This window comes from Pelecanus crispus, chromosome 9 (assembly GCF_030463565.1).
Source record: "Pelecanus crispus isolate bPelCri1 chromosome 9, bPelCri1.pri, whole genome shotgun sequence".
Classification (NCBI taxonomy): domain Eukaryota; kingdom Metazoa; phylum Chordata; class Aves; order Pelecaniformes; family Pelecanidae; genus Pelecanus; species Pelecanus crispus.
The window spans coordinates 37254667-37281210 of NC_134651.1; the positions used below are offsets into that span (position 1 = coordinate 37254667).

The 26544-nt window shown below is 62.4% G+C and overlaps 1 protein-coding gene across 3 annotated transcripts; it reads left to right on the forward strand.

Moving 5' to 3' along the window:
• The first annotated feature begins 1173 nt into the window (after positions 1–1173).
• Positions 1174–26470, forward strand: SH2D3C (SH2 domain containing 3C). 3 transcript variants are annotated; one of them, XM_075716077.1, is made up of 12 exons: positions 1174–1213; positions 3332–3977; positions 8573–8612; positions 19885–20013; positions 20288–20736; positions 22630–22754; positions 23131–23708; positions 23952–24067; positions 24272–24443; positions 25187–25298; positions 25951–26157; positions 26295–26470. In XM_075716077.1, exons 1-12 carry the CDS (start codon positions 1174–1176, stop codon positions 26468–26470), a joined length of 2790 nt encoding a protein of 929 aa, XP_075572192.1. The 3 variants fall into 3 exon arrangements, with proteins under 3 accessions (XP_075572192.1, XP_075572194.1, XP_075572195.1); XM_075716079.1 differs by lacking the exons at positions 1174–1213; positions 3332–3977; positions 8573–8612 and adding an exon at positions 13519–13599; XM_075716080.1 differs by lacking the exons at positions 1174–1213; positions 3332–3977; positions 8573–8612 and adding an exon at positions 13519–13593.
• The last annotated feature ends 74 nt before the right edge of the window (positions 26471–26544 follow it).

The following is a 26544-nucleotide window of genomic DNA, read 5'->3' on the forward strand; positions in this document are numbered from 1 at the left end:
CCGCCCTTTCCGTCACACACGCACCGCCCCGGCCGCCGCCCCGCGAAGCCTCCTGGGATTCGTAGTCCGCCGCCGGCGGCCATGTTGTCTCTCCCCGTCACTCTCTCGGGGGGCTGGGCCGGGCTGTTCGTGCCGCTGCCCCCAGCACCCCTCCGCCGCCGCGGCTGGCCCCTCGCCCCGCCGGCAGCCACCCCAGACCGTGCCCGTGTCCCTGCCCCGGCATCCTCAAGCAAGCAGCTTCGTGCCCCCCACTGTCACCTGTGTCCCTCCACACGGCCCGGGGCACCGAGCAGCTCCGGGGGGGGATACGGGGACATGTCACCATGTCCCCTGCGCCCTTAAACCCATCAGAGATTTAATGGCATTTCTGCTCCCTGGCTCTGCACTGCGGCTGCACCTGGGGGCTGTGGCAAGGGGACCCCATGGCCAGGGCAGGAGGACACCACAGCCCAGTGCCAGCGGGACCCCATGTTCCTGCCTCACTGGCAGAAACGTGCCCAAATGGGGACACCATCCCTCCCGCAATGCCCGCGTTCAGGTGCGGAACGGCTTGGGTTTGGGTTATTTGAAACGGGACCCCAAGAGCGGGAGTGGAGATGGCTGCCGGCATCCCGGCCGGTGCTCCCCAGGGGCAGGGGACAGCAGGGACAGCAGCTCCCTGCCGGGCCCAGGCCACCTTGTCCCACAGGGAAACGCTCCTATGGGGCATGCCAAAGTCTCCCGGCGTGACAGAACAGCTGGTGGCAAGGGGCTCCTGCTGGCAGTGATGCCACCTGGGTATCACCCCGTGGGGCCTGATGAGGGCAGGGGCTGAGCCCCAAATGTGCATGGTGGACCCTCAGCTGCAGGGCTGGCACCTTCCTGCATAGGGCTGGCACACCCTTCTAGGGCTGTTGCCCAGGGTTTTTTGGGTGTCCACATCTGCCGGGCATCCCCTAACCAGGGCCCCAGAGCAGACACGGGGACTGCAAGGGCCGTGGGGACAGCAGGAGGGCAGGCAGGGACAGGAGCGGGGCCAGGAGCAGATGACAGCTCTGGGGAGGAAACGCCGAGCAAGCGATGAGCAACCACGGGGCGGGGGGGGGGGGGCAGGAAGGGAGGAGCGGGCAGGGAAGGGCTTCACGGTTATAAACTTGTCCCTCACGATCCCCGCGGCCTCCGACCGGCACGGCCATGGCCGAGGGCCAGAAACGAGGGGGCTTCAAGAAGTTCAGTAAGTGGCCATGGGACGGGGCGGGTGGGTGATGGAGTGCTCACCTGGACAGCCTGGCAGGGAGGGGGGACGCATGAGAGAGTGTGAGTGTGAGTGTGAGTGTGAGTGTGAGTGCTCACACGCTCCCTGGGTCACTACTGCCCAGGGATGTTTGGAGCCGAGACAGGCTCTGGTCTCGTTAGGAAGCTTGTTGGGGTGAGGGGCTTTGGGGGTTTCCATCCCCACGGCTGGGGCTGAGCCCGTGTGCTGGTGGCTCGGGAGCTGGGTGCTGGGACTGGGACCAGTCTTCTGCAGCCCAGCCCTGCACTGGGTGCCAGCATGCACCCAGGAAGTTGCACAAGGTGGTTTGGGGGACTTCACTTCCAGAATCACATCTTTCAGGGTGCACGGCTGGGGGTGCAAGCCAGTGCCAGAGGCTGGGGGTGGCCAGGTTCCCCACCCCAGGGTGCTCCCGCAGCACAGGGACAGGGGTGACACAGAGGAGCCAAGGTGGCAGCCTGGGAGCCGATTCCCACCAGCTGCTCTCAGAGGAAGCGCTCAGTACCCACCGGGAGCAAGCTCTGCTCTTTCTCACAGACCTCGGGTTTCCCCCAGAGCCCCAGAGGCAGCTGCAGCGGCCTTCACCCTGCTTCCCAGCGCTGGGCTCTGCGGGAGCCGGCCTTTGCTGCTGCTTTCTGCATTCCTGCCGCGATGCTGGCGCCGGAGGGGGGGCCGGTCCCTCTGCTCCCCTGGGACCCTTCCACTGGCAAAATCCACAGCCCCATCCTAGCTGGGATTTTCCTTTGTGGTGGACAGCAGAGAGATGAGGAAAGTCCCCAGTGTTGCCTTTCCCATCCAGCCAGCAGTGGAGGATGCTCAGACCCTGAGGGGATGTATAACCCAAAGCAGTTTTGCCTTTAACCATGTCCAGGCCATGAGGTTTCTGCCATGCAGAAGGGCTTTTGGGCTGCTGCAGCTCCTTGCATGGCCCTTTGCCCCATCCGGCTGCGGGGATGCCCTGTAGAGCCCACGGATGGTGGCAGGAGGTGGGGGTCTGACGGCCAAGCTGCCCCCGGATGCCCGGTTCCTTGCACAGCACTGCTGTAGCGTGCTGCTTCCTGGCAAACTCACCGTGCCCCGAGGGGAAGAGGCTTTTGCAGAGTCCTGCGGTGGCATAAACATTGCAAAACCCCCGGAGGCACCCAGAGCACCAGGGCTCTGGCAGGGAAACACTGCCCTGCAGAGCTGCGGTCACAGCCCACTTTGCCCTATGTGTCGCCATCCTCTTGCCAGCACCAGCACCGGCCTGGGGTTGCACCGCAGCAGCACACAGAGCTGAGCCGGGGCCGAGGTGTGAAATGCAAAGCCGCCCACCAGGGTTATAAATACTTCTCCGGCGAACGCTTTGCAGGTGGCGGCTGGGAGCTGCAGGGAGGCTGCAAGGGGCTGAGCACTCGGCCGAGGAAGTGGGGAGGTTATCTCCTGCCCGCAGCCAGGGCTGCTGCGTGTGCACCGCTGGGCCCCGCGCCAATGGTTGGTTCCTGCTCCACCGTGCTGGTGACGGACGTGCATATGTGGGAACGTCAGTCATGGCCGGGACCCCCATCCCCTGGGGAGGTGCGGTGTGTCCCATGCTTTCATCCTGGAGAGGGCAGGGGATACCATACGGCCTGCAGGGCTGCCCCGAGGCTACGGGGATGGGCACAGCCACCAGCCCTGCCCGGAGCCTCTGGGGGTAAGCAGAGAGGCAGAGGGCGGGAGGAAGAGATATGAAATAATTTCTGGCATTGCCTGCTCACCAGGGCCGGGTGTTTCTTCCTCCGCCCCTACAACTGCAGTGAGGAAACGCAGACGCTAGATTTGCCAGGGCACAGGGGACATTTGCTCCCCGAAAGACCAGGACAGACCTCCTGGGGTCCCAGCAGAGAGACCTTGAGCAGCATCACATACACCCCAAGCCACAGGGACACCTTGCCAGGCTGGGACTGGAGATGCAGGGTGTAGCGGTGCTGACACCAGGCTGCACCACAGCACAGTGCCCCGTGCCCACCCCAACCAGGGACCAGGGGCCCTGGGACTCCCCGCCATCATGCCATGCTGGCAGTAACCCCACACTCATCTGTCCTCTCTCCTTGCCAGAGTTTTTCAAGTTCAAAGGCTTTGGGAGCCTGAGCAGCATTCCCCGCTCCTTCACCCTCCGGCGCGTGTCCGTGGCCCCCAGTCCTTCCGAGAGTCTGGGGCCGGGTCTCCATCCTCCCCACGGCTTCCTGGAGGAGCCCTTCAGCAGCACCCAGGATGATCTCAACACCATGCACAAGAGCCCTGGCCCCTACGCCCGCTCATCGGACATGTACAGCCACATGGGCACCATGCCCAGGCTGGACAAGGCAGGGAAGATCATGAGCAAAGCCAAGAGTAGCCAGAGCTGCCGGGAGAAAGGGGCCCACAGCAACAAAATCCCTGAAACAGCTCCACTCCCCAACCCTGAGTCCCCCGAGATGTCTGGCACCTCCGACCTGGGCACGGACTCACCCTCAGCCGCTGGGCAAGCAGAACAGGAGGAGGAAGAGGCTCAGCCCGTGGACACCCCAGGGACAGTGATGGCCAGGACGGACCAGGAGCCTGCGGGGAATGTCTCCTGCTCCGGGACGGAGGCACCGAGCTCCAGCCTGGCCCCGAACTCCAGCCAGACCCCGAGCCCTGATGTGGCAGCAGGAACGGAGACCACTGATGGGTATCTGCTGGAAAAGGGACAAGAGCATCCCAGTGAAAGCTCCCCAGACAGGTAGGGCCCTGTTGGGTTTGCTCTGCCTCCTGCTGGGACCTCCTTTCTGCCCCCCCAGGGCAAGGGGAGGGGGCTGGGACACAGCAGGGTCCCTGCGGTGCCCCCTCCTTGCCCGCAGTGCCAGCGGGATGCACCTGGCCGGTGGGACGGCACAGCCGGAGTGCTCCATACCATGGCCAGGTCAGCAGCTCCATGGGAGCGAGGTTTCCTGTGGGATTTCTGCTCCCTCCTGTTTCCGGACAGGGTGGAAACATCTCGCGGCCCCGCTCAGCCCTGGCGTCCCTTTGTCCTGCCGGCGGCTCCGTTCCAGCGCCGGGATGCACTGAGGATTGCTCAGACCTGCACTGTCCCAGCCCCCTCCACCTCTCACCCTCCTCTTTTCCACCCCCTCCATCCTTCTCCCCCTCCCCGAGCAGCACTGCCTCTCTCAAGGCACAGGCGCAATCCCCAAAACCAGACGCCCTGTCCCCATTTCCATCACCTGCCAGGAAACCCCCCACTCCGGGCACAAACTCCCCGCTCCAGGCACAAAACCCACCCTTCAGGGGAGTTTGGGGGCTCAGACCTCTCAGATGAGGGTTGGATTTTCTGGAGGGTCTTGACGTCAGAATCAGCAAGAGGGGATTTTGCTCCTGCCCATCACCTGGGCGTCTGGGCACAAGGGGCCAAATGCATCCCCAGCCCAGCAGTGTTCATGGGGCTGGGGGCATGGGCAGAGGTGCCAACTCCAAATTTCTCCCCAAAACAAGGTCCCATTGTACCACCCCTTCCCTGGCCTGAATCTCCTCTTCCACACTCGGGTGGCCCCTGACGCCCCTGTTCCCCCCGCTCCTGGGGGCTCCTCGCCCTGGCACTGAGCATTTGGGAGGTCTGGGTGGCCCCAGGAGTGGGGCGAGGAGGAGGAATTCATGCCGGCGGTGGGAGCCGGGCTGCGCTGGCCACACATTCCTGCCGGCTGGCCGGGAAGGGAGGGACGGAGGAGGGCTGGGACGGGAAGGAGGAGGGTCCGCCACCGCCTTGCGCGCCCCAAAGTCCCAACGCTCAGTGCAAGGCGGGAGAGCGCCTGGGAGAGCTTCTCCCCATCCCGGAGCAGAGGCGCTCGCCGAATCGTGCAAGGCTGATGACAGCGGTGGGCAGGAGGCTTCCCACCCTGGGACAGGGCAGGTAAGGGGTCCCGGCCCCCTGGCCACCCCTCGCACCCTGGCACTGCAGCAGGGACGGGGAGGGGGAGGCTGGGAAGGGACTTTGCTTGGGGCAGGCACAAAGCCTCAACGCAGATGCTGCCGGAGCCGCCACTCGGCCGCCAAGGCCCCCGGCCCGTGACGGCGTTCGCTGATGGAAAGAGCGAGCGCATCGGCTGCGGCTGCCGAAACCGCAGTCAGACCCAGCACCAGGGCATAGCGGCTCGGGGGCTGTGGCCTGCTTGGGGGGCTGGAGGCTTGGGGGCTCAGGGGGCTGGCGGCACTGCCACGTTCTCCGGTGAGCACAGAGCCCCAGCAGTGGCAGAGCGTCCCTGCGGAGGGTGCATGGAGCTTCCCCAGCCCCTCTGTCCCCAAGAAATTACTTAGGTCCCAGGCCAGCGCAGCTGGGAGCCAAGCAGCAGGGGAACGTGTGTGGATCACCCGGGTGTCTTGGGTCTGGGTAGTGGGGACTTGGGTCCCCAAAAATCAAGGGCCAAACGCTCTTTTGCATCATCTGGGGCTGCCCTGATGATGGGTGTAGCCATGCTGTTTGCCAGGGAAACTGAGGCATGAGAGTGACCAGAGCAGGAGTTGGCACCAGGGGCATTTCTGCCCCTCCACGCTCTACTTGGAGCCCCTGCCACAGCCCCCAACTTTGGGAGCCACCATCTGCCGGAGCCATCCCCATGGCCAGGCCCTGCTGTGGGGCGGGCGGGCGGAAGCAGGACCGGGATAGTGCCGCGCCCCAGCCCTTCCTCCTGTGCAGGCACATCCCTGGGGACTGGGACAGTCCGTTCCCACCAGGCCATGGCAGGGGCCGGGGCTGGCTGCCCAGCACAGGGCGTGCCCATGCAGAGGGACAGAGGGGAATGAGTGTGACTCTGGGGCACATTTTTGCTTGCCCCCCTCCCCGGAGCATCCCTGGAGAAGACAGACCCCGAGGCAGGACGTGGTGAGGATGCCCACACATGGAAGGGCTTTCCCCAGGGATGCTCCCTGCAGGATCAGGCCCTCAAGGGGGGGAATTGTGCTGCTGTGGGACAAGGAGCAGCACCGAGCCTGTGGAGCTGCTCGGAGCAAGGCGGTGGCCGTGACTCCATTGGGGACACGGTGACTAACGGGAGATGACCCTCAGGCAGGTCACAGAGCGGACGTGACTCGACTTCCCTCCGCGCGCAGCCGTGCGCAAGGCACGGGAAACACCGCTTCCCGCAGGGCACAGGCAGGCCACTGCCCACAGCTGCTGGCAGACCCCTCTGGCAGCACTGCCAGCCAAAATCTTGAAGGACGCACCTCTGCAGAGTGGGAAACTGAGGCACGAGGTGCCCAAACTTGGTTCCCCTGGGGCACAGCCTGCACCGGTGATGGAAGACGAGCAGAGCCGGGGCTCTAAACTGGGGCTGGACCCACACGATCAGCCTGGACCGTTCCCAGCAGCCAGCCTGGAGCTTGGCACATTTGCAAGTTGCTGCGATGCCTTCTCGAGCCCAAAAGGAGCAGACACCCCACCGAATCCCCACCCCCTGGTGCCACTGTGGTAGTGCCGGGTCCCAGCGGCTCAGCCACGGCCGCACTCCAAAGGCAGCCCTGGAATTTCTCCCAGGCGCTCGGCTGCCCCCAAAAATGCCGTTTCCTCCAGGAATGCACAGAACCAGGGGGGCTGCGGCTCCCAGCCTCCCCCCGGCCCCAGCTGCTGCCCTTCCCCGGCACGGGGGCCTCCCCTGCCCGGGCCCTCGCAGCGTCTCCCAGCTGCTCCCATGCTCCCGATTTCCTGCCCAGAGGCCCCCCGTCCTCCTGCCGGTTTTTCTCACGGCTCTCGCAGAACCAGGCAGCTCTCTGCAGCCGTGTGAAAGGCAAACAGGCTGGAGAGGCAGCGCTGTGGTGGGCAGGCAGCCCGCAGCTGCCCAGGGGAGTCTGTGTCCGCTCCCCCTCCAAAATGCTCCTCTGTTTTTTTCACCCCCAAAAAGTATGGGCTTGATTTCCAGACTCTTTTCCTCTTCTGAGCTGGACAGTGGGGGATGTGGTTTCAGCAGCATGGGCTTGGAGAAGACGAGAGGGAGCTGCCCACTGCAGGGCTGGACACCCTGAGGGGCTCATGCTGACCCCAGCAGGACCTGCTGTAACACCACGGGGGCTGTCCAGCAGGGCAATGCCTGGCAGCAGTCACTTCTGCCATCCCCGCTTTCCTTTGGGCGACTGATTTCTGAGCCACCAGGCACCATCCCCAACCTGGAGGGAGCCCACTGTGGCTCCCAGGAGGGGTTTGTGTGCAGGACCCCCATCAGCTCCGAGTACAAGACGGGGTCCGGCCATGGCTGTAGGCGTTAGGTGGAGCAAGGTGGTTCCTGGCAGGGAAGGGACATCCCGGGTCTGTGATGCCCTTGGATTTGGTTATTTCTTAGTTGCAGCTGCCTGCCCTTGTGCTGGCAGCTTGCCATCCCAGGGCCCTTGCTGCCGCCCCGTGTGCAGGCAGGTGACCTCGGCAAGCAGTGGGATGTCCATACTTAAGCTTGGTGCTGGGGAGGCAATAAGTACTGGGTTCTGGTTCAAGAAGTCTGGATTTTTGTATTTTATTCTGAAAGGCAAAATGTCAGGGTAGCACATCCCAGCTCAAGCTGTTACAGCCTCTCTCCCTTTGAACTGTCGTTCCCCTTGGAATCATCCGTACAGATATATACCTTGACCTACAAGAGCACAAAAAGCAGTAGCAGCGTTGGTACATGCTGAGGAAAGAGCAGCAGCCATCTGTGTCCCCCATGAAACGATGGCAAAGAAGCTTCCTGATCGGCTATGTCTCAGGGTTGTTGGGTTGGTCAGTAGGGCTAAGAGTGAACATGTCACCAAGGAGAATGGGACTTTCTATTGCCTGTATGCTGGGAGGGCAAATCCTGCAGTCTCAGCCAGGACGTCGCACTTCACCCCTGGCTTCAGTGGGAGTTTGATTTCTGTGGGGTTGCATGAGGGTGTAGAGAAACAGAAACGCTTGTCTGGGTGGCGTGTCCCAACAGCTGCCCACTGGGAATGCAGCTCTGCCGGGGAACAGGGCACAGGGCCCCCCCCTCAGCATGCACCCCCCGGCACCATGGCCCGCGGGGACCCCAGCCTGGCCACTGGGTCTCCCCGGCTCAGCTCACACGGTCCCAAGCCGATTTGGGGAGAGATCCTCTAAAAAGGCCTCATTCTTCCCTGATCGCATTAGGGAGGCTAAGCCCTGTGCTGGGAGCGGGCACGGAGTGGGCAGGAACAGTGCTGGGGCCCTGGGAACCTCTGCCAAAACCGTGGCCTTGCTCTCGGCCCCATGGCAAGGGGCACAGACTCCTGCTCTCCCCGGCTGTGCCACCGCTGTCTTTGACCTGACTGTCATGACTTAACTGCCCTTAACTTACGTATTTTTATTTTTCTCCTTCATTCCAGCCACCACGATGGCCTGGAGTCTGGCAGTGAATACGTGAAGGTAAGACACCGAGCGCGATCGCAGCCTCCCCCGGCCGGGTGCCAGCAGTGGAGGGGGGATGGTGGCCCAGGGGCTGGCCGGGTCCTACGCCAGCGGGGTGCTCAGCTCTGCACCCCCTGTCCGACCACCTCCTCTGGGCTCTCTCTTGGGCCCTGGAAGAAATTCCCTGCCAGAAACAGCAAGGCCAGGAGAGGCAGAGGAGACACAAACCCTACGTGGCCCCCCTCAGTGCTGCTCCCACAGGAGCTGCCTGCGTTTCGTGCTCCCCATCACTTGCGAACGCCGCAGACGCAAGGGCAGCCTCCTCCCTCCGCCCCCACGTAAAGAAACGGAAGGGTTTGAGCCACTTTCGTGGCTGTCACATGAAAGTCGGTGTAAATCTCTCCAAATCTCTTGCTTATCCTCCAGCAAACTATTAACATTCCTGAGGACTCTTCATGTCTGGCCAGAAATTCATTAGCGAGGCGCCTGGCTCCGGAGGAGAGCGGGCCCTTTTGCAGGAGGCTGCTGGCACGATGGGAGCCAGGCAGGCGCAGAGGAATGGTGGCAGGGATGCTGTGTGGTTTGGGGATGGAGCACTGAAAACCTGCCCGGGTGGTCACTGCCATGCGATGGCCTTTGGGAAGTTTGTTTGAGAAGGGCTGGAGCCTCCGGAGTCCGGTTGCCCGATGGGGATGTAATGCCGCTGGGCAGACGTGGTTGTTGAGAAGTGACTTGAGGTGCCTGGCTTGGGCGGTGTAATTAGTACGGAGCCCTCAACCTTCATCTTTTGGGCTTGGGGCTCTCGATGGTGGCTGGAGCCAGGCATGGAAATGTGGGAACCCCCTGTGGTGGCACCAACCAGCAGGCTCAGGAGAGAGCTGGCTGGACCCTGAGCTCACCTGCTCCTCCTGACAGGGGTCACCCCGCTCCGGCTCCAGCCTTGGGGCTGATGAGGACCCTGCGTGCCGGGTCTGGCAACCAGCAGCCATGGGGCAGCGGGGTCGGATGTGTCTTTTTGACCTGTAGCAGAGTGATCCCCCAGGTGGGATGTCCCTCTTCCTTTAGCCATGTGGGACTGGCGAGAGCGGGAGCTCACAGGGTTGGAAGTGGGACATGTGCCACATCAACGAGGCTCTGATGGGAGCGTCGAGGCTCTGACTGGGCTTCGCAGGGTAGAGCCCTGGGATGGGGTGACTCAGGATGTGCAGGAATGCTCCTGCTCATGCAGGCAAGTCCTGCGAGGGCAAGGAGGTGGTGAGGGGCGGAGCTGGACGGTTTGGGGTGTTTTCCCTTGCACTATCAGTGTGTGCACCCAGACATGGGCGCATTTTATGGCTTGTGAGTTGATAGACTGAAACAACATAGGTGAGGAGCAGTGGGCATGGCTTTGCCTTTGGGATCAAGTTCTTTTTGGTGAGCCGGGAGAATTCCCTGCTCTCCAGGCAGATCACAGACGTGAGCTATCTGGCCTTTATTTCTCACCCATCCCCGTGGTGTCGAGACACAGCCCGTGGGCTGTGATTTATACACCACTTCCCTTCGGTCACAGAAGCGACTGATGGCTGCAGTGACAGCAGCTATTTTAGTCAAATAAGTAATTATCTGGAGTGTGAGTGACCGGGATGATGGGGGCACTCTGGCTGATTGCAGGCACTGTGCCCAGCTGGGAGCCCGCACGGCTGCAGGGTGCTCAGCGCCCAGCAGCGTCAGCCCCAGGGCCTGCAGGATTCAGGGTGGCTGCTGGCTGCTGTGCCTGGGATCCCTTGGGAGCAAGGGGGGACAGGGCTGGGACCCGCCACTGGAATAAGTCCTCGCTTTGCGGCTGGGAGGGAAACTAGCAGAGGAAAGACAGGAAGAAAAGAGTCAGTGAAGGAGAGAGTCAGGAGGAGGGAGAGGACGCTCTGCAAAGCCTTCGTGAGCAAAGGCTCACGGGCAGGTCTGTGTCCAGACGTGCACCAAGGAATTGCCAAACATCAGCCCTTGAGCTTCAGCCACAAACCGGCCAGGGCCAGCTCTCCCATCACCAAGCCTGCCGTGATTAGAGGTGCAACCAGGAGCTAGGGAGGGTCGGAAAGCCAGGATCAATAAGCACTTGGTAATTAACGTGCTTTAATAATAGCCTAAGGGTTGGTGTTTCCAAGCTGCCTGGGAGATCCGCATGCCCAGCTCCATTTGCTAACATCCCAGCCAGCCCAGCTTTGGCCCTTGCAGATGAAGGAGCTGCAGAACGGCATTGCCCCTGGGGAGAGCAGCAGCCGGTAAAGCTGTCCTGCGTCCCCACGAGAGCTCAGTCAGAGGTTTTCAGCTTCCCCCCGCAGAAGGGCAGCACCGGCACAGCCCGGGGGGGCATCACCCCACGATGCTCCCGCCCGGTCGCTCGGCAAGAGCCTCAAGGGAAATCACGGAGCCCGTTGCGGGGGAGAAGCCTTGGCAGGAGGATGATTCACCGTCGGATCCTTTCGGAGCAGCGTCTCCCTGTGTGCTGCCATCTGGTCTGTCCCTTGGCCCCATGCAAGAGGAGAGGGGGAGAGCCCGTGCTCCCTGCCCATCCCGGCGGGGCTGCAGGCACCCATGGGATCTGTGAGCGCCCGCCGCCCCGTGTTCCCTGCCCGCAGGCTGTGCGCTGCCCCGCTTCTCCCACCCGCACCGCTCTCCCGTCTCCTCTCTCCCCTGCAAAACCAAGGGCAGAGTGCAGGCCCGGCAAGCGCCTCCGAGCTCTCTTTGTTCTGTGTGGAGGAGCCGCTCAGGGGACCTGTATCTCATCAGCCCTGGCTGCTGCCTCCCTGCCTGGGGATGCGAGGGGCTCGTTTGAATTAATTAGCGGGGAGGCTGCGGGGTTCTGCGGTCGGTGGCAGCAGGAATGCCTCTCCGAGCTCACAGCAACCCCTTGGGCAGGGGCGCGTGGGGAGGCGTGGAGGTCTTTGGGCCAGGACATGCTTTGCAAATGGGAGCGTAAAGCCCCCCGCTACCAAAGCATGGCCAAATCCAGGCTGTGCCTGTGCGGGACAGACCTGGAGGGAGACCAGCTGGGTGCAGGCAAACAGGTGCAGAGCTCACGGCTCGGTGCTGGGGGAGCCCCTGCCCATCCCCGTGTGCAGGGCAGGGCGTCGGCAGTGGGTTCAGGCAGGGATTTAGGGGGGCTGGGTTTGAGAGTCAGGGCTGGAGCAATGCTTTGAGTCATCAGCGCTGCCTCATGCATCCCATACGTGAAACCATGGCCTTAATTAAACCGAAGCGGAGCCTTAATTAAACGCAACTCAGAGACGGCCTACACGGGAAGCAGGTAGCTGGCTCCCCACCGCATGAGGCAGGCACCGGTGTCTCCCCTCAGAAAGGCGTCACCGGCGTGGGGGTGAAGGATGATGGGGTGGGCAAGAGTGGACAAGGCTGTCCCTGACCCGTGTGCGTCACTGGGGAGAGCAGAGGATTTGGGATGGGGAGATAAGGGGTGCTGGGTCACCTCAGGGGTGCCTGATCCGCTCAGGGGTGCCAGGTCTCCTCCGAGGAGCTGGGTCCCCTCAGAGGAACCAGTTCCTCTCACAGCACAGGCAGCCGCGGTGCTGGTTCCCTTCAGGGGTGCCGGGTCCCCTCAGGGTGCAGGCAGCTGGGGTGCCAGCTCCCCTCAGGAGTGCCCAATCCCCTCAGGGGTGCCGGGTCCCCTCAGGGGTGCCTGATCCCCTCAGGGGTGCCTGATCCCCTCAGAGGAGCTGGTTCTCCCTCAGGGATGCCGGTTCCCCTCAGGGCGCAGGCAGCCGGGGTGCCAGTTCCCCTCAGGGGTGCCGGGTCCCCTCAGGGCGCAGGCAGCCGGGGTGCCAGCTCTCCTCAGGGGTGCTCGATCCCCTCAGGGCACAGGCAGCTGGGGTGCCGGGTCCCCTCAGGGGTGCCGGGTCCCCTCAGGGCGCAGGTAGCCGGGGTGCCAGCTCTCCTCAGGGGTGCCAGGTCCCCTCAGGGGTGCCGGTTCCCCTCAGGGGTGCCGGGTCCCCTCAGGGCGCAGGCAGCCGGGGTGCCAGCTCTCCTCAGGGGTGCCCGATCCCCTCAGGGGTGCCGGGTCCCCTCAGGGCGCAGGCAGCCAGGGTGCTGGTTCCCCCTCAGGGGTGCCGGGTCCCCTCAGGGGTGCCGGGTCCCCTCAGGGCACAGGCAGCTGGGGTGCCAGTTCCCCTTAGGGGTGCCGGGTCCCCTCAGGGCGCAGGCAGCTGGGGTGCCGGGTCCCCTCAGGAGTGCCGGTTCCCCTCAGGGCGCAGGTAGCCGGGGTGCCAGCTCTCCTCAGGGGTGCCCGATCCCCTCAGGGGTGCCGGGTCCCCTCAGGGCGCAGGCAGCCGGGGTGCTGGTTCCCCCTCAGGGGTGCCGGGTCCCCTCAGGGGTGCCGGGTCCCCTCAGGGCACAGGCAGCCGGGGTGCCAGTTCCCCTTAGGGGTGCCGGGTCCCCTCAGGGCGCAGGCAGCTGGGGTGCTGGGTCCCCTCAGGGGTGCCGGGTCCCCTCAGGGCACAGGCAGCCGGGGTGCCAGTTCCCCTTAGGGGTGCCGGGTCCCCTCAGGGCGCAGGTAGCCGGGGTGCTGGGTCCCCTCAGGGGTGCCGGGTCCCCTCAGGGCGCAGGCAGCCGGGGTGCTGGTTCCCCCTCAGGGGTGCCGGGTCCCCTCAGGGGTGCCGGGTCCCCTCAGGGCGCAGGCAGCCGGGGTGCCGGTTCCCCCTGAGGGACGCGGGAGCGCTGGGGCTGCCGGTTCCCGCGGGGTCCGTGGTGGCGGCGGGGCGGGCGGCCCCGCGGGGCGGGCCAGGGCGGAGCTGCGGCGCCGGTGCCGCCCCCCGCTGCCGACAAGGGATGAGGTAATCGGGGAAGCGGCTGAAATTGAAGCCCGGCGGCGGCAGCGGCGGCAGCGGCGGTGCAGCCCGGGCCGGGCCGGGGCAGCCCCGGCCGGGCGCGCCGCGCCATGACGGAGCGGTGCAGCCTGTGGAGCGCGCTGTCGGCGGCCGCCTGCTGCTTCTACCGCGGCTCCTTCATGCAGGTCCAGGTGAGCGGGGGCGGCGGGGGGACCCGGGGCCTGCCCGGCTGCCCCGCGCTTGGCGCAGAGACCCCGCGGGGGCCGCCGGGCAGCGGCTCCGTGCACCCGCACGCGTGGGGAAGGCGGCGGGGGTGCAGCGGGAGGGGGAGCGCCGGGGGCACGGGCCGGCCCCGCACCCGCCCTGAGGCAGCTCCGGCCCCCCCGGGCTGCAGCGCTGGAGAGCGGGTGCGAGGGGGCGGCCTCCCCGGGCAGCCCCGCTGCCCCCAGCACAGAGCTGGCAAGGCTGGCTGCGGGCAGCGTGCCTGCCTGCGTTCGGCAAGGAGGTAGCGAGCGTGCGGCGAGCCAAGCACCAGGTCGTGGGGTCCAGCTCACCCCGTCCACAGCCAGGGCCACAGAGCCAAAGCCGCTGGATCCCCGCAGACCAGCACTTTTGACAGGCAGCACCAGTCTCTGAAGGGAGCCCTCACCTCCATCCCCCAAAAGATGGGCATGTGCTGTGAGCATCGCTGAGCACGGAGGGGAGACCGAGCCTAGGCGAATGCACAGCTCCTTGGCCTGGGTCTCTGTGCATGTGCTGCGCTGCACAGGTCTGACTGGTGGGAGGAAGCTGGGATCCATCTGTCACCTGTCCTGTGGCGCTTCCAGCACCACCACTGTCTGGGCACAAGCCTAGGTGTCCTATTTTTGGACTCTGGCATTTGCACAGGAGGGGCACGGTGCTAGGAATTGGTTCCCTCATTTACTGAGTTAGAGAGCAAAGGTGTTTAGGATTGCAAGAGCCAAGCAGGCTCTGGTCTGAAGCAAGAGCTGTAGCATTCTGCAAGTTAGAAGGGAGCTGGCAGCCAAGAGAGCTGGCAGTCTTATTCAATACTCCTGCTGAGTGAGGTAGGTGCCGAGCTTTAGAGATTATGCTGGGTAAGACGGAGCCCAGAAGCAGCATTTCAAGTCTTGTCACGACTGCGGCTGATCTCAGTGCAAAGCCAGGGATTTTGGTTGCTAGTGGGGGTGATGAGGAAGAAAACAGAAGAGCTTCTCCCAGTTGTCCAAAGGCCATTGAGCAACACGGGGGGATGTGCCCTAGTGCAGCAGCCCTTGAGCTGCACATCGCAGGGGGTGATGGGGTGCTTTCAGCAAGCTGCTGCCAGAACAAGGGAGAGACAGGTGGGCGTCTGGCCCTCACGCAGGGATGCAAGAGGGGATGGAGGGCGCTCCATCCCGACCACAGAAAGAGTTAAAAGTGAAGCCCTAAGTGCTCACCTGGCTCCGCCAGATCTTTCACCATCTATTTGTGTCCAAGCGTGCCCAGCAAACACACACTGAAGTCCCCATGAATGACTGGAGCGCTTCCAGCTGACAGCCGCATCCCTGCTCACCGCCAATGGCAGTGCACCCAGCCTGGGAAGCACTGACATCATTTCTGGCCAATAGCAGCTCCGAAAAGGGATGCAGCAGCAGCCGCTGCTGCCGTCTTGGAGTGAGATAAGTAATATATAGACGGGTAGAAATGTATGTATACACACACCCCATCACTGCACTGGAGACCCACTCCCCCAGGGCAGCAGTAGCAGTGCACTCCACCACCCTACGGCGTGACTTGGGGCACTTGTCCCACCTTAGAGCACCCGGATGTTCCCAGCCATCAACCCCAGCTGCACCCCACCCCTGCCAGCCAGACGTAATTGCTCCAGAGCTGCCACAAAGGAGCACAGGCAAGGGGAGAGGAGACCCTCTGGGTAGCCAGGACCAGTCCTACAAAGGGCTTTGAATGCCAGGGCAAAGATCTTGAGTCAAGGTCTTCCTTCAGTGGGGGCTAATGGAGATGTGGCATACCCAAGAGACGCCTTCAGTCACCCATGGGGTGGACAGATGAGCTGGTGCCTTCTCAGAGGCCATTTAGATACCCAGAGTCATTGTGACATAGGACAGAGGAGCAAATAATTGCTTTTCCCTGTGGATATCAAGATCAGCAGGACAGAATGGCTCACAGCAGGGCATGCAGACTAAGAGCAAGCCCGTAAGAACTTGAGGGTTGTTTGTGATGGGATTTTCTTGTTATGGTCACGCAGGATGGACTAACCATTCTCGGGTGGCACCTGGGCAGCTGGACTGGTGAGCGCAGCGGTCCTGCACCAGGCAGGGACGCAGACCGGTTCTCGGGTTTGCCGTGATGCTGGCTGTCTCTCAGTAAGGATATTTGCTCTGAAATACTTCACTGAAGTAGCCCATTGCCAGGTATGGAGGAAGCAGAGAAGACTCCTCACGCGATTCTGGGGCTTTCCCCATACACCTGCTCCCAATGGCTTGTTACTCCGTTTCCTCCCAGTTCTGCTTCCAGGCCCTGCATCTGCTCCCACAGCCAGAGCAGGGTTGGAAAACTCCAGAAGGGGCTGGGATTTCCCTAGTGAGGGTCCCAGCACAGGGTGGGCAGCACGAGAGCAGGAGGGAAAGCAGATGCGCTTGGTGCCCCGAGGTTAGTCAGATGTTATTGGCAGAGGAGCAGGGTGGGGTGTGAGTACACCTTGCTCTCCAAGCTGACTTCATCCTCATCTGCAACTCCTCCAGATCTGGGAGGGGAGAGCAGGAAAGCAGACTGCAAATCACTCCTGTTTCATAAGATTACCTTTGCAGGGAGAGAAAGCCAAACGCCAGCCTTTGAAGCTCTCCTTACACCAGGTAGAGCGACGGCCACCATTTTGCATGTATCACAGCTGTCAGCACCCTCCATCCCCCCCAGCTCTTGCCCTTCCGCTGCCAGTTCCAGTCCTTGCCGCTCGGCTGGGACTGGAGATGCTTCCTGCCCCAAGAAAGCAGCAGGGATTGCCAGAGAAGTGGGCAGGGATAGAGAGTCCTGGGAATTACCTCCCCGTGGGGGCTGCCCCCATTGCACAGCAGCACCAGAGGATTCCCTGGCCCTGGCGACTGTGAAATAGCCCATCGGGGTGCTGAACGTGATGGAGGAGCTCTCCTTTCTCCAGCCAAGCCAGCTTGGCTGCTGATTGGGATTCCTCAAGCAGAGCTTGGCATCGTCTCTGGCAGCTCCTGAGCTGGTTTGTCTGGTGTGGCTGGTTCAGAGAACCGCTCTAATCCCCGTTTCTTCCCGCTCAGCTGGAAGAGGCCTTGGGGCTGTCTGTGCAGGAGACCAGCACCACGCACTCGAGCTAGATGCTAGTGGAAGCCAAGGCTTTTCCCCACACCCAGCCCACTAGTATGCAAGACCTCACGTCGGGCCGTACATCTTCTGATGTCCTCTTGGCGCAGCCGAGAGTGCCGAGCGGTGCCCTTTTCAGCACAGCGCTCAGACATCCGCTTACACGCTCCTGACAGCGCTCGGCTGGCCTGCACCGCCTTGCCATGCCGTGCCTCGCCAGCGCCCGCGCCTCGGCGCGCGGCCAGCTGGCAGCCTGCGAGCCGGCCTCCTCCGAGACACGCTACCAAGCGGAGCAGAGGAAAGTCGATCGCTGCTGAAGGGCACAGGGGCTGGAGGAATTATGTCCCTCCACAGCTCATGGGTCTTTTGCACCAAGGGCTTGCGGCGAGCCCAGCTCCCACACGGAGACGGGAGCAGCCAGGTGATGTCGGCAGCAACTAGTGCACGTTGGAAGAGTGTGAGAGACTTGCAACAAGGACCGGTCCCCAGAATCACATCGCACCAAGGAAAAGGGCTCCCCATGATCAGTCTCCTGCTGCCTCCCTGGCTATTGTAGCCACACAGTCGCTCCAAGCAGTGGCTTTTTGGTGGCTGTGCAAATCAGATGGGATCTCATTGACCAGCCGAGGAGCTGAAGGGACAGTGCCTTCCACGTGGCTGGAGAGGGTGGCTCGTGGCACCCTCTGCTCACGACCGGCCTCCCTCCCCCATCTGCAAGATGTAAAACCTCCCTCGCCTCTCCCAAACCTCCTGTTCTCTCCTGCTAGTTTAGCACCTGGCTCCTGGCATGGATGCCAGCCGGCTGCTGCCCAAATCTGGGCTTGGAGACGCCGGGCACTGCTCAGCTGGGTTTGTGTTTGTTATCCTGCGCATTTGCATGGGGAGGATTTGGGGGAAAACCCAGATGTACAACGCTGAGCAGAACAGGCGCTAATCCCCGCTCCAGGGGTGGCGGGGGGGGAGCTCCGGCTCCAAACCGCTCCCGGCTCAGCTCTGACAGCTTTAGCCGGCACAAACAGGAGAAGCTCCCAGGGGGTCCTTCCCTGCCCCAGAGTTTGGGGATAGCCATGCCGCAGGGAGGGTGCTGCAGCCAAGGGCCCACCACTGCTGCTCAGCAGAGCCAGGTCTGCTTGGTGGCAGCGGATGGGTTGTCATGGAAACGGCATCTGCTTGGCCTCGGCCCCTCGGGAGGCAGCCGGACCTCAGCAGCATCCGCCAGCTACCATTTATTTTTAATAGGGTTCAGTGGCACCGGGTGGCTTTGTCTCCATGAGGGCCCCAGAGCAGCAGCGAGTGCTTGGCTCCCCACAAGCCTCGGTCAGGAGGGGACAACCCACATGTGTCCTGGTTCAGGTCCCCATGGGGACCCCATCATGGGGTGGGTAGACATGGTCAGATGAGCAAGTCTGAGTTCAGTCCATGCTGTTTTCACAGGCTGTTATCCACTGTCCCAGCACCTTTTGACTCAAGAGGAGTTGGGAATGGAGGAACAGGGGCAGGTCCAGGCTGGTGAGGGCAAGCCCTGGAGAGCACAGTCCATCACACAGGCACTTCGCAGCCTCCTTCCCCCTCCCCAGGCTGGAGTAGGGTCCCTGGGACAGCATCGCAGCCTGGCTTGGCTGGTGAATGCAGCTACCATGGGGGATGGAGCATCTCCCCGGGGAAGGGGGGAACCTGGGGTCAGGCTCCTGCTGAGGGACTCGGTGGGGTCCCAGGAGCACCCTGAGAGCAGTGGGTACAAAGCAGGAGAGCAGCAAAGTGCCCTACGCTTTCACCTGCTCACAACTGCTAGAGGAGCAGTGGGAACTGATATGGGATGCAGAGGATGAGGTACTGGGCAAAGGGGTCAGCTCCGAGGCAGGTCCTGGTGCGTTGGCTTGGGGCTGCAGCCCCCAGTCCTCTGGGGACCCAGCTGCCACGCAAGGCCAGCTGTGGGTGCCAGTCTGCTCCTCCAGCAGTGCCAGAGCAGTGTCAGCAGGGTTTCAAGCCTGCGCCTGTCCTCTGAGACACCAGCAGCATCTGCCCTAACAAGTGCCAAGGAGCTGGGCCAGCCTACGGTGCCTCTTCATGCTGGCACTGCCACCGGAGGTGGAGCCAGGCCACAGAGCTCATGGGAGCGGTGGAAAAGGGCACCCCAGTAGCCCCATCCAAGCTCCCTGGTCTGTGGCAGTGGCCCACACGTCACCCTTGCAGGACAGCACACATCTGGGATGTGGCGGGGACCCAGGATCCTGGCTCCCAGGCCCTGCTCCACCACACAGCGCTGCCAAGGCACTGGTGTTGGCACCACAGCAGGACTCATCCCAAAGCTACTGCACTGACCAGGGGAACCGGCTTTGTATGGGGAGCACGCAGGAACCCTGAGCCTGCACTCACCTCCCCAAACAAGCACTGGCTCCACCGTGCCAGCAGCTCGGCATCCTCGGCTGCCCTTTGGGAATGCTAGTGAAGCAGTGGGCAGGGAGCGCGGCAGGCTCCAGCTGACAGGAGACATGACGCCATCCCTTATCTGTCAGGGGAAGGGAGGGGGCAAATTGCATCCTCCAGGCTCAGGTGCACCAGTGCCGGTAAAAGCTAATTTCAATGCAGAAATCCCTTTACATTTGTCATTACTATTCATGCCACCATCAGGCTAAACACAGCAAGTTAACCCTTTGGAGGAGGGACCACAGTGGATGTTTCAAGGAGGAGGTATAATGCAGGTTTCCTCCTGGAAGAGTGCTTCCCGCAGTGGTTCAGCCCTGGAGATGTTTGAGATGGAGCTGGAGCAGGTTTTCTCCTGCCCAACCACACGCAGCTCTGAGCTGGGGCAGAGGGGCAGCACGTCAGGGACAGGGTGGTCAGGCATGATGGGGACATACCACCAGGAGACCCTCCAAGTGCTCCTGATGGCAGGACCTGACCATCAACAGGCACATTACCCCACCCGCATCCTTTGCCACGAGCGGCGATCCTCAAACACAGCTCTGAGTTACCTGTCCCCCGGGGACAGCTCTGCTCCTGGCGGGTGGTACCACCAGTGCCTGTGCCATGGAGGGTCCCACAGTCCTCACATGGGGACCCTGCCAGCCCATCCCAGGGTCAGCCCTTCCCTCCCCAGGCCTTGCACTGCTGCACCAGCTGACACTCTCTCCTCCCCTGTACAGTTCTCCAAGGAGAAATACATCCTTGACTCATCACCAGAGAAGCTTCACAAGGAGCTGGAAGAGGAGCTGAAGCTAAGCAGCACTGACCTGCGCAGCCATGCTTGGTACCACGGCCGCATCCCCCGGGAGGTGAGGAGGGGAAAGTGGGTGGCTCTGGGCACCCTTTGCTTGGGGAGAGCACCCCAAGGCCACACAGAAACACCAGCCTGTCCTCCTGGGAAGCTTCTGGGCAAGGGCTTCATTAGCTCCAAGCGTCGCCACGGGAAATGCCCTCCTGAAGCTCAGAGCCAGGGGCAAGGGAAACAAGCCAATGCCCCAAATAACACCCCAGTGGAGCATCCACCTGTGCCCCCTGGTCCATCCAGCATAGCTGTGTCTGAGCCACTGCCCTGTCCCCTGCCAGGTGTCAGAGAGCCTCGTGCAGAGGAACGGCGACTTCCTCATCCGTGACTCGCTCACCAGCCTGGGTGATTACGTGCTGACGTGCCGCTGGCGCAATGAGCCCCTCCACTTCAAGATCAACAAGGTGACAGTCAAGTCCAGCGAGGGCCATACCCGCATCCAGTACCTCTTCGAGCAGGAGAGCTTTGACAATGTGCCCGCCCTTGTCCGCTTCTACGTGGGCAACCGCAAGGCCATCTCCGAGCAGAGTGGAGCCATTGTCTACTGCCCCATCAACCGCACCTTCCCCCTGCGCTACCTGGAAGCCAGCTATGGGCTGGCCAACGGCAAGCATGGGGGACCCCACAGCCCCACCACCCAGAAGGGGGGGCACATCAAGAGGAGGAGCATCACCATGACAGATGGCCTGACGGCAGACAAGATCACCAGGGCTGAGGGGTGCCCGACCAGGTGAGCGCACAGTCTCATCCCAGCTCAGCTGGGCAGAGGACCAGCCCCTGGGAAAGAGGCAGGGCCACGCTTGGTCCCTGCTCCCTGGGTGCAGGGCAGGGGTTTGGAGATGCAAACTGTCCCTGCTCAGGTGCAGAGAGAGACCAGCAAAGGTATGGGGGGAGGAACCGGTACCCAGCTGGAACAGGGGTTTTCTCCCAGGCTGGCTGCCAGCCATGCTGAGCTACCGCAGCAGGCACCCAGTGAGCAGACATGACTTTAGCATTGTAGGCCAGAAGCCAGTGTGTTTTACAATCACCCAGTCCAGGATTACCAGTGTGTCCGGGCTTGTCAGAGCCAGGGAGCCAAGCTTTCCCTGGCAGATGCAAGCCAGTCCCAGCCACCAAGAGGGCATTTGTTGATTTGTTTTTGATGGGCCCTTTTAGTTTTAGAGCCCTTTCTGTTCAGCTGGAGCATCTGTGAGGAGTTACCAAGCAGAGCTGGAAGCCTGATGGGCAGGAGGAGCCTGATGGAGCTGTGCTGATGAGGGTCTGCACAGCCCCCAGATCACAGCCTCCACATGGCTGATCTGCTCACATTAACCTTGGAGCAGTTGGGCTTCTCTGGAGGTGGAGACGGAGGTTTCCTTTGCACAGCTTGCTTTTGGCAGCCCCAGGCTGCCCAGAGCCTGGCAGGGAAGGCAGAGCCACACAGGCATCCTCACACACAGCAGCCAAGGGGGGACCCATCTACTCCTGCCCCCCCAGCGGGACACAGCCTGTCATTGAACCAAGCTGATTTCTCACCGCCCTGACCTTCTCAGCCCAAGGGCAGGATGAGAATGCGCCAGCAGAAAACAGGCAACCAACTGTTATGGCAGGGAAAAGGAAAAGACTCAGACTTCCAGGAAAGCATATGTATTTCCAGAAGAAGAGCCCACATCCATCAGTCTTTACTCACCACTCACATTTTCCCCAAACCCCTTATCACCGCTGCTGCTCTCCTACCCTCCTCCCATCACAGAGGCACAGCACTCAAGACCAAACACACCACAGCAGCCCAGCCCTCACCCGTGGTAGGGAGGGCAGCGAATTACCCGCTATGCCTCCCTGCAATCCTCCCCACACTCAGCCCACCCCAGACACAGCCTCTCTTGCAACACCATTGACTCAGGGTGTTTACAGCAAGCCACAACCGCTGCCCCACCAGCCCAAGACCTTCTTGCTTGCTATGCAGCTCCTTGAGCACATGCCCTGCAGCCCACTGACCCAAGCACCTCACTGCCTCCATCAGGCACCTGCTGGGCTCAGAGTCCAGCTTCTAGGCACTTTCCACCTCTCCTAAGCTTTAGGCTAGAGCAACAGCTAATCTAGCCATCCCAACACAGCTCTCAGGTGGAAATAGAATAACACATCCAGCATCAGATACCACCTTGCAGCACAACCCTAGAAAACTAGCCCCCATGGCTTTTTTGCCAGACCCACTTCCCCACAGCACCCTGGAAAGCCTGGAGCCATGCCATGCCATGCCATGCCATGCCATGCCATGCCATGCCATGCCATGCCATGCCATGCCATGCCATGCCATGCCATGCCATGCCATGCCATGCCATGCCATGCCCCAAAGCACTACCTTGGCATCAGGACACCCCTCCCCACAACCAAGCTCCCCAGAGGCAGGGCTGTCTCTGCTTTATATTGGTACCGATGCTTTCTGCTCCCGGCTGCCTGCAGGGACTGCCCACTCATTGCTCCAGCTGAGCTCATTATGGGTTCAGCCTCATTATGGGTAGTTGTTGAAGGAGGTGATGACCCCAGGGGAGGTGATGGGGCAGCAAACCCTCATCACAGCCCCTCTGCCCTTGTCCGGGCCCTGTTTGCAGGGACTAACCTGCCCCATCTGCCCCCTCCCCAGCGTGTCCCTACCCCACCACAGAGACATCATTCGGAACTGTGCCGTCAGCGTGGACCAGATCCAAGACCTGCACTCCCCGATGTCCCCCATCTCCGAGAACCCAGCGTCACCCGCCTACAGCACGGGTAGGCATCGCCCCTCCATCCCACTGGGGATAGTGGGGACATGGGTCAGGCTGGGCTTGGCACAGGTGCGAAGCAGGGACCTGGGGAGGGGGACGGAGCTGGCTGTAAAGACAACCCCTGCATCACTCCCTGCTAGTGAAGCTCCATCCAGATCTTTGCACGGCAAAGAAAACTGTCCTGACGGGGGGCTTGAGCTGAGGATGGGACCTCAGCCAGTCCTCAGCCGTGTCATCGTGCAGCTGTCCTGGGACCAGCTGAGTCCATTCGGGCAGCAGGGCCTTCCCTGAGCTCCGTGTCCCTGGGCTGCTGCATCCGTGGTCCCTATGCATATGCTTATCTCCAACTCTGATGACGTGGTCTCTCCTGCTCCCTACAGTTACACGGCTAAAGCCACATGCCTGCCAAGCAGCCGGGATTGTCCCGGCCTCTCCGGTCATAAGAAGGTCCAGCGAGCCCCAGCTGTGCCCGGGGAACAACAGCAAACCCCTGCCAGACCCTGCCCACAGCACCCACTCGACTCCTTGCCATGGGTACACCCGTGCCTCCCCCTCTCCCTCTGTGAACAGCTACAGCGATCTGGACACGGGGCATTACTGCCAGCTCCACCCCACCTCGCCTGTCAGCAGAGACCGGCCAGCTCATGACACCAAACAGCTGCCAACAAAGAGCTACGTGGAGAGGCTAAAGGTGGAGGAAGGACAGAGAGGGACTGTGGAGAACGGCTCCGGGGAAGCAGAGGCAGGGCAGAGGCTGAAAGGAGAGATGGACTTGATGGGCTTTGTGCCCCCCACCATGGAGACAACCTCTTCCTTCAACCCCGCGGCCTTCCAGTCCCTGCTTATACCCCTGGAGAACAAACCCCTGGAGATGGCCGTGCTCAAGAAGGTCAAAGAGCTGCTGGCAGAGGTGGACGTGAAGACACTGGCCAAACACATCACCAAAGTGGACTGCCTGGTACGACCAGGGCCAGGTGGGAGGGATGGGCACCGCTGCCCTCCAGTTGCTCCAGGTTGGCAGGGGATCAGAGCACCCTCGAGCATGGGGGCACCCCCGAGCACTGGAACATCCCTGCTGGGCTGTGCCACGCTGCATCAGCTGGGGCAGGCTCAGTCTGGGCTGGGGCAAGAGGCTGCCCAAGAACGCTTCAGCCTCTCCTCAATGAACAAAGGTCTAATCAGCTCTCACCTTTTTTGCCAGGTCGCCCGGATATTGGGTGTGACAGTGGAGATGCAGCGGCTCATGGGGGTGAGCTCTGGCATGGAGCTGCTCACCCTGCCCCACGGTCACCAGCTCCGCCTCGACCTGCTGGAACGGTACGGCACGCCGCGGTGGAGGCGAGACCACCGGGCTCCCCACATGGCACAGCCCGGCTCCCCTGGGGTGTCCCGAGCTTGGCACAGGGTGGGGGTCCACTGCACCTCACGGGATGGAGGAGCCCCGGCCGAGCTCCGGCCAAGCCCCGGGAGCATCCCCAGCGCCCCCGCACTGACCCCGCTCTGCATCTCGCCCCATGGCAGGTTTCACACCATGTCCATCATGATTGCCGTGGACATCCTGGGCTGCACGGGCAGCATGGAGGAGCGGGCGGCCCTGCTCCACAAAACCATCCAGCTGGCTGCCGAGCTGAAGAGCACCATGGGGAACATGTTCAGTTTTGCGGCTGTGATGAACGCCCTGGAAATGACACAGGTACGGGGACACTCCCTTCATCCTCGTGGCCTGGGCTCAGCCCCCTCCCCTAAAACACATCCCTCTCCCGGTGTCCTGCAGGCTCTGAGACCCATTGGGGTGGGAGAAGGGAGAAAATGCCCAGGGAGAGGTGTGGGGCCACATCCGCTGGGGTGTAAGCAGGGAGGGGGAAGAGTCGTCCCCTCTGCAGAGCAGACAGCCCAGTCCCACCAGGATCCGATTGTTTTTTGGTGGTTGGGCTTTTTGTTTTGTGCTGGGCTGTGTTCCTGGGAGGAAATGAATCTGCCCTCCAGTACAATACAAATCAGTCTCAAGGCTGCGGCAACAGCGTCTCCGGGCCACACTGCTCCCTTTGGAAGATGAAAGGAGATTAAAATTAAATTTTAAATCGAGCCCAGCTGGGAAGTCTTGCTTCCTGCCTGCACAAAGGAGGTGGAACGGCTGCCCCCTCCCTGCGTCTCATCTTCAAGGCCGCTGTGATGCGGGGAAGCTGCTGTCCTGGGGCACGGGGAGTGGGGAGAAATCCTGAACCCAGCCTCGGTGCCAGGGATGTGCCATCTCTGGCCATGAGCACTAGTGGAGGAGGCTGTTTTGGGGAGCAGCAGGCACTGCTGTAGGCAAGGTTGGGGGCCATGTCTCCGGGGCCAGCCTGTGCACCCCTGGGAGCACCCTGCGAGCCCAGAGCTTGGTGCCCAGGGGCTGCGCCGCTCCCAGCACCCTCCATCTGCCCCATCTACTTTCAGATTGCGCGGCTGGAGCAGACCTGGATGGTGCTGCGGCAGCGGCACACGGAGGGCGCAATCCTCTACGAGAAGAAGCTCAAGCCGTTCCTGAAGAGCCTGAATGAAGGGAAAGGTAACAGGAGCAACTCCCTTCTCTCACCTGCCTGCTCCTTCCCGCGTCATCTGGGCACGGCCTCACTGGAGGGGGACGCATTTGGGAGCTCTGACCCTCTCCCAGCCAGTGCCAGACGCTTCTCCTCTGGCTGCTGAACTGCCCCAGCACCCGGCAGGGCCCGTTTGGCCTCGGCTGCCCCTTCCTTCCCAAGGAAGCATTTCATAACTAAATAAAACCAGTGGCTGGGCACAAACACAACTCGGCCGAGCCAAACCCTCGCACTCACATGGTGCATGCCATGCCAAGGGGACAGGGCGGCCAGTTGGGGAAGATGAAAAGCCGCGTCTCTCCAACACCCAGCACTCTGGGCTCTCCAAACCTGCTCCCCAACACAGCCCCGGGAAATGTGGACACAGCCTGAGCAGGGACAGCAGCGTTCCCCTCCCGGCACAACCAGAAAGCCCGGCTGGGAGGAGCTGGTGTTGAATGAGGTGATAGCCCTGGGCACAGTAATCGCAGAGCCACAGCTGCTGCTGTGCTACAGCTGAGCCTTAAAGCCTGGCTTTGCGGGGCCATGGCCACACGAGTGCTTCACAGGGCTGGGGCAGATGGGGAGGGGGACACAGGGGCACGGGGCCACGCAGGGTCCTCAGGATGCTTTTCTCTGCAGAAGGGCCGCCGCTGACCAACACCACCTTTCCCCACATCATGCCCCTTGTGACTCTCCTGGAGCGGGATGAGGCTCTCACGGACAGCCCCGAGCCCTGGGAGACCACCGACAACGGTGTGGAGGTGGTCATGGCCCACCTGGAGGCGGCGCGGATGGTGGCCCACCACGGTGGGCTCTACCACACCAACGCCGAGGTGAAGCTGCAGGGTAAGCAACAGGGATGGCAGAGCCCCTTTCCCTCTGCCGCATTCCTGGTGTGCAGCTCCAGCCTAGCACCAGACGGAGCATCCCACGAGTGCAGGATCCCCATCCCATCCCGGGGAACTGACTCTCCCTCTCTGCAGGTTTCCAGGGCAGAGCGGAGCTGCTGGAGGTCTTCAGCACCGAGTTCCAGCTGCGGCTGCTCTGGGGCAGCCGCGGGGCCGAGAGCAGCCAGGCTGAGCGCTACGAGAAGTTCGACAAGGTCCTCACCGCTCTGTCCCACAAGTTGGAGCCGGCAGTGCGCTTCAGCGAGCTGTAACCCCCCCAGGCACTGGGAGACCCACCCAGCTCCCAGCCTGACCCCCCCGCAGCTGTGGGGCAAGGGAGGGGGCC